Below are 12,606 nucleotides of genomic sequence, written 5' to 3'. Positions count from 1 at the left end.
TTTCTCCCATATAGTCAGCATCAATCACTCCAGGGGCAACTAGAATTCCTTGCATGGTAGTACTACTTCTGCCCAACAATAACCCCACAGAGCCCTGTGGCAAAGGTCCATAAACACCTGTAGGGAGGGCTTGCATTCCCATTTCAGGGGTCAAAACTGTATAGATGGAAGAACTGAGGTCTAATCCAGCACTACCTGGTGTTGCCCTATAGAGGTCTTGAATATATTTCTTTGCCGGAGGATCGACTGCTGAATTACCCCAAAGATCTATTTTGTCGGGGCCTGGGGCGGGCCCCTCCGTCCGTTTCCCTGGAACGGACTCTTCTGGGTGTTTGCCCTTGATGTGCATTCGCTAGCCCGGTGTTTCCCTCTCCTACATCTTGGGCATAACCCAGGGTCTCTATTTGATCCGAAGCCCCTTCTCTTGCCAGGGCAACTTCTAATATAATGTCCCATCTGTCCACACCCAAAACAACTTCCAGGAGGTCCAGTATCTTTCCCTTGTCTGGAATTAGGGTGTCTTTGCTGGTACAGAACATCCCTAACCGTTTTTCCTTGTAATGCTGCGGCCATGACTATCCCTTGATTGTATGATGGTCCTATATCAGAACAAAGTCGGATATAATCAGAAATGTTTCCCTTTTTTCTAAAAGGGCGTATCGCGGCCTGACATGCTGCATTGGCGTTTTCATATGCAAGTTGTTTTACAAGTAAAAGTCCAGCTTCTGAATCGCTAATTAATCTGCTAGCCGTTTGCATTAATCTGGAAACAAAATCTTGAAATAACTCATCAGGCCCTTGCCTTATCTTGGACAGATCCTCAGTTTGTCTTCCTGATGATGGAAGCGTATTCCAAGCCCTTTTGGCAGCGGCCTGAACCTGAGCATACACCGCTATATCAAAGTTTAACTGTTGACCTGTCTCTCGATATGGGCCTTCCCCAGCGAGCATATCAAAGGTGATAGGAATCTGTTGTGCCCGATTTATTTCAGCTGTGGCCTGACACTGTTCCACGAACTCACTTTTCCACAGCAGATAGTCACCTCCAGATAGACATGCTCGGGCCATTTGTTTCCAATCACCCGGGGGCAAAACTTCTAAAGCCAGGCTTTCTAACAATGCTGTTGTGAAAGGAGCAGTTGGGCCATATTGACTACATGCTGTTTTTAACTCCTTAAGCTGTTTGAAAGGAATGGGAACATGCACTCTTATGATATTACCCTGGCGGTCCTGCTCTTCCAGGACCGGGAACATCTGAAAGCCTTGAATTTCTTCCCCCTTACTAGCAGCTTCCCGGAGGCTAGCTTGAAGAGGAGATGTAGCTTTAACAGAGAGGGTTCGCATTGCCTCAGAGGATTTCTGTGCTATGGCAATTACAGGTGGCTTTTCCATTCTAAAAGACGCCTCCCCAGGTGAGTCTAGTTCCACCCCTACAGAGGGAAGAGGAGAGACTTGGAGAGTTTCTATTTTTTGAGTAAGAGAAGTTACTAGGCTTTTCAAGTTTTTCAGTTCCTCCCTTGTCTTATTCCAAGATTTTTGTTCCTTAAACTTAGTGTCATGGCCAAGAGAAACCGGACCCTGTTTAAGCGGTGCTGTACAAGGGTTTTCAGGTTCTGCTGGTGGAGCAGAGGGTTGTGTCTCCACCTCATCTGCCTTAGGGAATGATCCCTCCTGCTTTTCAGGGTTAGGATCTAAATTATCCCGGATTAATGCCCACAGGCCAAGGGCTTCCACGGGAATATTTTCTGGCCCGTGTTTTTCATAGCATTTTTTTTATTTCAACTCCAACTCTCTCCCAGGAATTCTCATTCAGCTTCCCATATTCAGGAAACCAGGGACACAATTCCTCTACAAACTTTAAGAACCTCTGTACTTGTTGTAGTTCCACTTTAATGCCTTTGTTTTTTAGTCTTTCTACAAGTGACTCTTCAAAGGTCTGCTTACTATTTTCCTGCCCCATTTTGATCAAGAGGTCTTTATTTTTTCTTAAAGCGACTCGCAGATAATTCTCTAATCTCCAGGTGATTCTAATCTTGTACTTCTGAGAGGTTAGAGGCTTTAGTTTTTAAGTTTAAGAGCTTTTGAGAAAGATGGAGGTTTTTAGAGAGATTTTCCCAAGTTTTCCAAGAAAAGCTTTTAGTTTAAGAGAAAGATTTTTTTTTCCGAGAGAAAGACCAACTTTTCCCAAAACTTCCCAACTTTAAACTTTTTGGCTTTTTACACCCCCATTTTTTGCCTCAGGGAGAAATCACTTTCTCCTGCCGCTCAGACTTAGCATTTCAGTTGTCCCCAGGACAAAAGCTTCCATAGGAAAACTTTTCTTCAAAAGCTCAGAGAAGAGCTTTTATACTACCCAAAAAGCCCAAAGAAAGATTTTTTCCCCCAGTTTGCGTTCTTAGCCCCCAAAGTTAGAAAACTGAAGAGTTTTTCTGTCTAGTTGCCTATTTTTTCTACACAATCTTACACTTCTAAGTTTTTCCTAAACTATATTACTACCCTATGCCTTATACTTATTTTTCACAGATAGAAATTGAGAAAGGGATAGAAGATAGAAAATTTTGACAGAAGAGAATTTCGCTGCAGCATCGGACATCCTTCCAGTCCGCTTTCCTTTTCTCTCGAGGATAAAACCCCTGCCTCTCAAAAATATATATAAAAAATATATATTTTCCATAACACCGGCATGCCTCATCCACTGGCAGGGCTGAACTCAGCACTTTCGCCAAAAACTCTGTAATAAAACTATTATTTTCCTTTATCTTTAGTCCCTATTACTTTGTCTTTAGTCCCTGTTCATTTGTCTTTAGTCCCCCCTTTTTTTTAGTCCCCCCTTTTTTTAGTCCCCCCTTTTTTTCTTTAGTCCCTTTTTTTCTTTTTTCTTTAGTCCCTGTTCATGGCGCCATTCTGTGGGGCGTTTACCCAACCACCCCCACAGTTCCCCAGAGTTTTCTTGAGTGCGAGCAGCAGGAAATATTAGATAGAAGGATTTATTGCGGAGAATATCGCGGAGAGAAACAGATAGAAAATAAAGGATAGCCTCGAGAGGGCCTGGAACCTATTCCAACGGGCCCCGACTGTCTCTGCGCCAGGGTTTTTATAGAGACGCCAAGGGGTGGAGCAAAAGACCTCCTCCCCCAGCACAGCCAAGTGCAGACCATCCCAGACACCTGCACTCAGGCCCGTGGTCTAATCATCCTCTATGAGGACCTGCTGGGTAAAGCCACGAGGAACCCGAGAACGGGCTCCCACAACATTGGAAATTTTTTTGTATACAAACTTACTCAGATATTTAAAAACTTGTACAGGCCTTTTAGAAAACAAACCATTATCATGGGAAAATAATGAATGAAATCACAAAAAGAAAACTAATTCTGTTCAGGGATTTTCATTTAGGTCCATAGTAGTAACTCAGATAATAAACATAGATCAAATTTTATTTGCTGCTGAAAAAGAGGCCTGATCATTACAGGATGGATTTCAGGAGACTTTGAGGATATGTTACCATTTTGTTACTTAAATCAAGAGGGGAATATGCCTTTCATGGTACAGGTGTGCATAGCTTCATGCTCATCCTTACAGAGTCTAATTTTCCTCTTCTTCACTTTTCTTTTGTAAATAGATCTAGTTTTAATTCAAAACCATATTTCTAATGAAAAATTTCTTTGTAGTGATGTCAGATCAGTGATCAATGGATGACTCTACATTGATGCCAAGAAATAATACAAACTTGAATAACTACTGAAAAGCTACATCTTGTAAATATGGTCTGCATGTATTTTTGTTTACTTTGTACTTAGAGGAATCAATTTTTGTACCACTTATTTTTAGAATTTAGTTGACTCAAGATCTTCTTCCTTGTTTTTAAAAATTATAGCTACACTTAAATAACTAATAAAAGCCCATTGTCATCCTATTACTTGCAAAACAAATAACATACTGTCATGCATGGTATCACTGTGAATTCGAACTTGAATTTTTTAATGAATATGAGATAATTTTGAAATTCAGTGATCATCTAATCCAGCTTGGGATAACTATCTGTCGTGTTCAGAAAAGAAGTCAGGATTTGTCATGCCCAAAGCTCTTCATGTCTGAAAGAATAGTAGTGAGAGATGAGAAAAAGTTGCAGTCATCCTACCTCCAAGGAAATGTCAAGTTTTGTGTCAAATATAAGCCTGCAACAGTCCTACAGAGATTATCCATGTATTTATCTACCTCACCGCCACATTTCTAGGCTTGTTCTCAATCTGCCTGCCATTCCTGAAATTGTATCTTCTCATTTACCTTTTTCCCACACCCCAGATGATATATATTCATTTGCTAATGGCCTAATGGTTAGGTTCCTAAAGACTTCTTACACAAAATCTGATAAAGAGCCTTAGGTTATATATAATCTTTTAATCCAATGGGTCAATTCTTATCAGCTCTAGGGAAAAAAAACTGATCTTGATGATTTTGTATTGTAAATAGAAATCAAAGTACTTTTGAAAGGAAATATGCACACACAAAAAACCCTCACTATAAAACTAGAAAAAGAAAATTAACTTGCACATAAACGTTGTGTACTAAAAGAAAAAATTCCTAATGAACCAAGAAAGATAAAATTCATGCTGATAGAGTTATTTTCATTCCTCTGTACATTAACAAAGCCCTAGCTTGACTGATAGATAACCCACAGTCCTAATAACTGGTGGGGACTCTACTAGAGTCAAATTAAACAGATTACATCAGTTTGAATGGTTTCTTGAATATTTTAGATGCAAGCGCTAATATAGAAAGTGAAATGAAATGTTACACTCTAATGATATTAGTTTATGTGTTGAAGATTTTGTGATGCTTAAGAAAAGAACTATATAAGTCCTAACACCTCTAATGATACTTAAATACAATTTGTACCAAAAATAACATTGAAGACCCATGGTTTTGACAGTAATGAAGACATAAACTCAAGTATATTGCTAAAGAAATAGAATGTGGAGATTTAGCTTTACTTTTGGTGCTGAAACTTGTTTAATTTTAGCATTAAAGGAACATTTTTTTTTTAAATTGCACTTTCTTTGGGGATAGTTAATTAATTCTGTCTATGGAGAGATTACAGCTCTCCTTCATTGTGTTTCTCTACTCTTGCTTATAATTACACCAATTAGAAAATCCCTACCAGATGTGGAAAATTATAAACTCAATGTTATTTATGCTTAAATATATAAATATACTGTGTTCGATGAAATTAGTTGTTAGATATGATTAGCTGACTTCAAGAAGAAAGTTTGACATTTTCTCAATTAGGGGAAAAACTGGAACGCCATGGCCCATATCTGTACTTTTTATTGATCCATAAGCATTTATTTAAAAAGCTAACATATCATTAGGTGGAGCTCTGAGAAAGCCATGGAAGAAGGGGGGAAGGATTGTAGGAGCCACAGGGGTCTAGGCACCAAAAGAACATAGCTCACTTATCTACTGATCAGGGCCTCAATCTGAATTCTTCCACAGGCACACACATTAAATAGTTATCATCAACAAGTAGGCACAATTTAAAGAAACTATTATGTCAGGCACATTCTTTTCTAAATCTATCCTTTTGTGTTTCTGACCATCTTTTTCTAGGAATGTTGCTCTAGAGTCACATAAAATATTTCAAATGCGGGCTGCTCCTTGGATCCTATGGATCAAGTTCTGGAAAGGATTTGGAAACAACTCCAGGTAACTGACCATAGGATTACCATGTACTGATCAAAAGAAGTTGGAAAAATGCATAATCCTCATATCTGGAATATTTATAACTATCAATTCTAATTTACCAAGGTAGTTAACAGTGCCAAATGGATGTGATTGCTAAAGAGTCAGTAAGCTGTGTTTTTTAATGTTTAATGCTGTGATGTGGTTCATTTCATGAGTAGATGTATTGATGGCTCATAACTGGAGGTCTTGGTTTACTCAGAAATAATTGAAGCTTTACAAATTAGAGTAAGTTATTTTAATTTCAAAATTGTGTGTGTGTAAACATTTGTTCATATTGAAGAACCAGAATTAACATAAATAATGGTTAATTTAATCAAATGAAAAGAACCCTGTTAACAAGATGATGTAAGTTTAATCTTTTTAATATGTAGGAAGATGAGTTGCTAAAACTAATTTAAGTGACAATACATCAGAATTCTGAGCTTTATTTTTTATTTTTTTTATTTAATATTTTTATTTTATAATTAACTTAATTTCACATATCAGCCATGGATTCCCCCATCCTCCCTCCTCCTACCCCGAACCCTCCCCCCCAAACCACCCCCCATTCCCACCTTCTCCAAGACAAGGTCTCCCCTGGGGAGTCAGCCCAGCCTGGTAGACTCAGATGAGGCAGGTCTAGTCTCCTCCTCCCTAAACCAAAGCTGAGCAAAACCCTCTGGATAAGTGAATTCTGTGCTTTATATAAGCTCTGTGGTTAAACCATTGAAATTTTCTTAAAATATTTATGTAGCTGTTAAATAAACACAAAAACATTTGCAGTGATGTGTTGTGTTCCCCAGTATATTATACACCCTAATAAAGCTTATTTGAGGATCAGAGGAAAAAGACAGCCACTATATTAATCATAGAAGTCAAGCAATGGTAGCACATGCCTTTAATCCTAGCATTTGGGAGGCAGAAATCCATGAAGATCTCTGTGAGTTCAAGGCCACACTGGTAAACAGAGCCAGGCATGGTGACACACACCTTTAATCCCAACACTAGTTAACCATAAAGCTCTGGAGGTCTGTACAGACTGGAAGTGACAGAGCTGGGCAGGAAGAGGATGTGATGTAGCTGGGTGGAGAGAGGAAGTGAGATTACAGGGACAGAAAGGCATATAGGCATGGGTGTAAAGGAAGTAGGTCTCTTTGGAAGCTGAGGAGTTGGTGAGGTGAGGTTGGCTGTAGCTTGTACTATTCCGTGATCTCTTGGCTTTCACCCCAGTATCTGGCTCCAGGTTTTTTTATTAATAAGACCATTTAGCAATTTGTCTTACAAACATATTTTGTGCCTCTTTTGAGTTATAGTTAAACAGAGCAAAGCTAACAAACTCAACCTGCACTAGTGTTTCCAGTATTTTATTTTGAACTCTCTAAATTCATCTTAGGTACATATATCAATCTTCTCTTATAAATTTATCAATCATGACAACTTTTGAAATATTAACAACAAAAAAATTATTCAATCCAATATTGTTAAAATCTAGTTTCTTGATATGTATGTGTTACTATGATAAAACGTATGGATAATTGGGAAAAATAGAAATTCATGTTTTATGTTTTGAAATCTGAGAAGTCCAATTTCCAATGGATCTCTCTCTCTCTCTCTCTCTCTCTCTCTCTCTCTCCTAAATATATAAGCATAATTTGCTCAGTCTAAATGTTGCTACTTGCATATATGTTTTGAGGGCTGAGCATTTAGTATTAAAACAAACCATTTGTGTGCTCTATCCTGGAGAAGACCTTCTCCTATTCTCAGCATTACTTAGCTGCCTATAGTTCTTTGTCCATGTTTAAGGATTCCTGTGCATTTCCTCATGTACCTTTAGTATCTCTGCTGGTGGCATTCTTATTTAGGTCACATTTAAGCAGCCATATTGGTGAGACTTCATAGATATAGCTTCTGATAGATCTAGAAGACAGACTGCTGTTTCTTACAATCATTTGCCCTTGTCTTCTTTCAGTGATCCCCGAGCTTTTGGGGCAGAAGTTGTTTTGTAAATTAATTGATGTATTTATTCTATTGGAACTAGGCTCCACAACTCCATTTTTTTTTTTTTTTTTTTTTTTTGTAGTGGACTCTATCTATTGTAAAGAGGAGATTTCTGATAAGGGGTGCTTAGGACAAGTATTGAGAACACAGTTTGGGATCATGTGTAAAGTGGTGATTATAGGTTCTTCTCCAATAACCATGACTTTGCTAGGCCTTGATAGTTAGATGGAAAAACCTGTTTTGCCACATGCATTTTTGTCCTTGTAATCATAACCAGTTTGAATTTATGAGAACTTTGAATTAATGTGACCTTTTTTATTTAAGATTTTTATTTATTTAATTTTTTAAAATTCATTTTACATACCAAGCACAGATCCCTCTCTCATCCCTCCTCCCATTCTCCCCCCAGCATTCCCCACCCAATCCACTCCCCCATCCCCTCCTCAAAAAAGGTAAGGCCTCCCATGGGGAGTCAGCAAAGCCTGGTATATTCGGTTAAGGCAGGACCAAGTCCCCTCCCCCTGCATCAAGGGTGAGCAAAGTATCCAATCATAGGTAATGAAATCCAGAAAGCTAGCTCATGCAAGAGGAATAGAACGTGATCACACTGCCAGGGGCCCCTCAAACAGACCAAGCTACACAACTGTCTCCTGTATGCAGAGGGTCTAGTCTGGTCCCATGCAGGTTCCATAGCTGTCTATCTAAAGTTCGTGAGTGCCTATGAGCTTGGTTTAGTCGTCTCTGTAGGTTTCATCATCTTAATCTTGACCACCCCACCCCACCGCTCCACCCCGGCTCATAGAATCCCTCTTCCCTCTCTTTGACTGGACTCTTAGAGCTCAGCCTGGTGCTTGGCTGTGGATCTTTGCTTCTTCTTTCATCAGTTACCGGATGAAGGTTCTATGAAGACATATGACCTTTCTTAACCCTCAGAGTATAAATTGTCTGGTGCTCTGAAAGAAGTTAGTTATTGCATATGGCGTTAGTCTACCTCATTTACTGGCTCCATTCTCCCAGCTCCCGCCACTTCTAGAGCAATGACACTCATCTCTACCCCAGAAGTTATCTCTAATTGAGATCCACTTGCAAATGGGAAACTAGTTTCCTGTGTGTGCAGGTGTCTGTACCTCCATATCTATCTCTACTTCTTATGTTTTTAATTTGGCTCTTCCTCTTGTTTTTGATTTATTTTATTTCATTTTAGTATTATTTCTTAGATGACTCTTTGTCTTCTAAAGAGAGACTGAGAGGTGCAAATCTGGATGGGAAGGGAGGAGGGGAGTAACTGAGAAGAGTAGGGGGAGGGGAACTGTAATCAGAGTATACTGTATGAATAAAATCTACTTTCAATAAAGGAAAAAACTGGGGCTCCTCATTGCTTGTGTTGGGCTTTTTTTTTATATAGTCTTTGCATTTTGGGGACAGCACTGTCAACTCAGATGGGAAATTTTCATTTAAAATCCATTATATATATATATTTATATTTATATATATATTTATATATAAATATATATATATATTTATATATATATATTTATATTTTGATATATATATATATATCAGCTTACATGTGTATTACAGGTGTTTTTAGGTAGATAGTTAATAGCAGGAGTCCTTACAACCCTTGTTTTACCCTTGTTTAGTCTTCTCTGTGTATCTTGATGTAGTGGTTGGTTGTTTGAGCCATGCCCTGAAGCACTGCCCCTAGTAAGATAGCAGGTAGCTGTTACACCTGCCTATGACCTTGAGGTATATGGCCCTGGGATGTGGCCAAGGGGGACCCTTAAGACTTAGGATGCACAAAGCAGCTCTCTCTTTACTTTGCTACCTCTTGGTTTTGGATGCTGGTAAGGACCAGGGAAGAGCTTGCCAGAGAACCATGTTGGACTGTGCCTCACCCTTTCAGGATCCTGCAAGAAATTCCTTTACTCTGTGTAGTGAGTTAACCCTGAAATAAATTCCTTTGATCATTATAGACTCCTTGGATTAATACCAATATCTCCCTGCCCTCCTACTTGGATCTTCCCTTTTTTTTTCTGGTTCCTCCATCGTACCCCTTGTACCACTCCCCCTCTATTGCTCCCCTACTTACCTACTACCCTGGTAATGATCTATTTTTTACCTACTAGTTACTGCAATTACTCCAGATGATATACATATATGAAAATTAGGAAATAGGATCCTCAGATGTGAGAGAACATTCAATATTTATCTTCCTTTTTCCTGATTGCCTCAGCCAATATGATATTTACTAGGATCATTCATTTCCCTGCAAAATTTCTGGTATTATTTTTCTTTACAGCTGGATAGTATTCCAGAGTGCACATGTACCCCATTCTAATTATCCATTTATCAATTTAAGGCCATTTATGTTGTTTCCATCTCCTAGATATTGTAAATTGAACAATAATGAACATGGCTGAGCAAGCATCTGTGGAAAAGGATGTCAAGTACTTTGGGCATCTACCTAGGAGTGGTAAAGCTGCTTCATAGGGTGGATTTAATTTTTCAAATTCCTCCACACTGATTTTCATAGTGGTTGCATCAGTTTATGATTCCACCAAGAGTAAATCAGAGTTCCATTTCCCATACCCCCACCAGCCCTTATAGCTCATTTTGTTTATCATTCTGACTGTGGTAAAGTGAAATCTCAAATGTGCTTTGTTTTGTATTTCCAATTATTAGTAATATTTTTGTTGTTTCTTTAGATATTGCTTAGCAATTTTTATTACTTCTTTTGAGAACCATCTGTTTGTGTTCCAGGCTCATATTTTTATGGGTCTTTTGTTTTTTGCCTTTTGTTTTTGAGGGTTTTTTGTATTTCATAATTTCTGAATATCAATCCTCTTTCATCTTATTATTGGGAGAAAAAAAAAGTGACTATTTGGGCTTCTGGTTCAACTGACTGCTTTTTATCTGTTAAGATGTTCTTTAGTTTATAAAGTCCCACTTGGCAATTTTTGACTTACTTCTTCGGTAAATAGAGTCTTATCTGGAAGTCCTTTCTTAGACCTATACCATGTTAGATACTGCCTACATGTTCTATCACTTCTAGTTTTTTGGGTTTCATATCTAGGTCTTTAATTTTGTACAAGATGATAGAGATAAATCTAATTTCATTCTTCTGCATGTGGATATGCAGCACTACTTGTACAGGATATTTTCTTTTCTCCTGTGTATGTTTTTGGCATCTTTGTCAAATATTAAATGGCTGAAGTTACATATACTCTTGTTTGAGTCCTTGGTTTTCTTCCATTGGTCTGTATGTCTTCTTTGTACAAATACCATATTATATTTATTGTTGAAATATTTTTTCACACAATATACTCTAATCATGGTTTTCCCTTCCTCATCTCCTCCCAGATCGTCACCATGTCCCCACATTCTCACATCTACAACATTCTCTTGCTCTCTTAAGAAAACAAATAGGCAAATAAACACAAGAATAAAACAAAACAAACAAAAAACACCATAGGATCTCCATGGAGAAATCTTGTATTATTTTAATGGCTCTACCTCTATATGAAAAATATATTTGTGTGGCATTATTGTGCATGGGCCACACAAATCCTCTCTGCATTGTTCTAATTTTATTTTATGTACTGCTGTTGCAAGCACAGCAGCTGTTTTTACTATTATGTCTTCATAATGTATCTTGTGATCCGGAATGGTAATCACTTCCAGCACTCTCCTTTATGCCCAGGATTGTATTGACTGTCCAGAGATTTGTGGGTCCACAGGATTTTGAGACTCTTTTTTTTGTTTGGTTTGGTTTTTAATTTTTGATGCAGAATGAGATTGGGGTTTTGATTGGGATAACACTGAATTTATAGGTAGATTTGGGTTAACTGGTAATTTTCACAATACTAATTCTACCAATTTATGAGCATGGGATGTCTTTCCATTTCCTAGTTCTTTCCCTACCTCTTTCCTCAGAGATATAAAGTTTTCCTTGTAAAGTTCCCTCAGTTGGGGTGTTTGTAAGGAGAATGTCTTGTCCTTCGTCTCCTCTTTTCTATCACTAGAAAAGAGCAAAGGGGATTCTCTCTGCCATGTGAGCAAGGCCACATTGACAAAAACCTCTGGAGCAAAGAATCAGAATACATATTTTCCTTTTAGTTTTCTCGAGTAGTTTTCCCTAGCTGACTGGTGAGACCCTAGAGACACTTGTACATAGTTTAAATATACTGTATATTAATTATGAGAGGGACATGGGTCTATGGAAATGAGAAGCAGAATATCATGACTTGCATGCTATTATTGTGCATTTTCTATGCACAAAAATCATAAAAGGGTATACCTATAAGAGCTGTGACTTAATTAATTTTATGTGCCTAATAATTTCTTAAATTAATAACTGAATACATACTCAGATCTATAAGAACTACTTTAAGCACAGGTTGATATATATAAATGACATTCAGAAAATTCCAGGTACAGAGAGCAATTGGGAGCTATTGAGTCATTTCTATCAAAAGTTCCTGAACAAATATAAAAATTTATGAATCTCATTTCATAGCCTATATTTTACTGTCTAGTACTTAAAAAGAAATATTCTTATCATAAATTCTATCATAAATTTAGAGAGTGATGCAATTATTCCTGGAAAGTTGATTCTACTAAATTATAAAAGTCCTGGTTATCATTCTAGAATAGGTATAAGCTCTAAGAAAAGCCTACATTTGTTGAAAAAGAATATATATATATATATATATATATATATATATATATGAGAAATTTGTAGAGAAATCATATGTCTCAAATGCTATAACTCAGTGAAATCAGACTCATCCTTTCTTCATTGCATAGTAGGTAAGAAAACTGGAAGACTGGAAGAATGACTGACTATTTAGGCACAATGTTCATCTCAGGAATAACAGCAAAATG

General features: G+C 37.7%; 1 protein-coding gene across 1 annotated transcript; it reads right to left on the bottom strand.

Annotated features, from left to right (window-relative positions):
• Nucleotides 1-267: 267 nt before the first annotated feature.
• LOC131923626 (endogenous retrovirus group K member 10 Gag polyprotein-like) lies at nt 268-1,392 on the bottom strand. The gene has a single exon (XM_059278749.1). It carries the CDS (start codon nt 1,390-1,392, stop codon nt 268-270), a length of 1,125 nt encoding a protein of 374 aa, XP_059134732.1.
• Nucleotides 1,393-12,606: the final 11,214 nt, after the last annotated feature.

This window comes from Peromyscus eremicus, chromosome 13 (genome assembly GCF_949786415.1).
Source record: "Peromyscus eremicus chromosome 13, PerEre_H2_v1, whole genome shotgun sequence".
Lineage (NCBI taxonomy): Eukaryota > Metazoa > Chordata > Mammalia > Rodentia > Cricetidae > Peromyscus > Peromyscus eremicus.
The sequence above is the reverse complement of the archived record's forward strand: the minus strand, read 5'-3'. Positions and strand labels throughout refer to the sequence as shown.

Coding starts and splice junctions, on each gene's coding strand:
- LOC131923626 (XM_059278749.1), bottom strand. CDS start 1,392: ATGGAAAAGCCACCTGTAATTGCCATAGCACAGAAATCCTCTGAGGCA.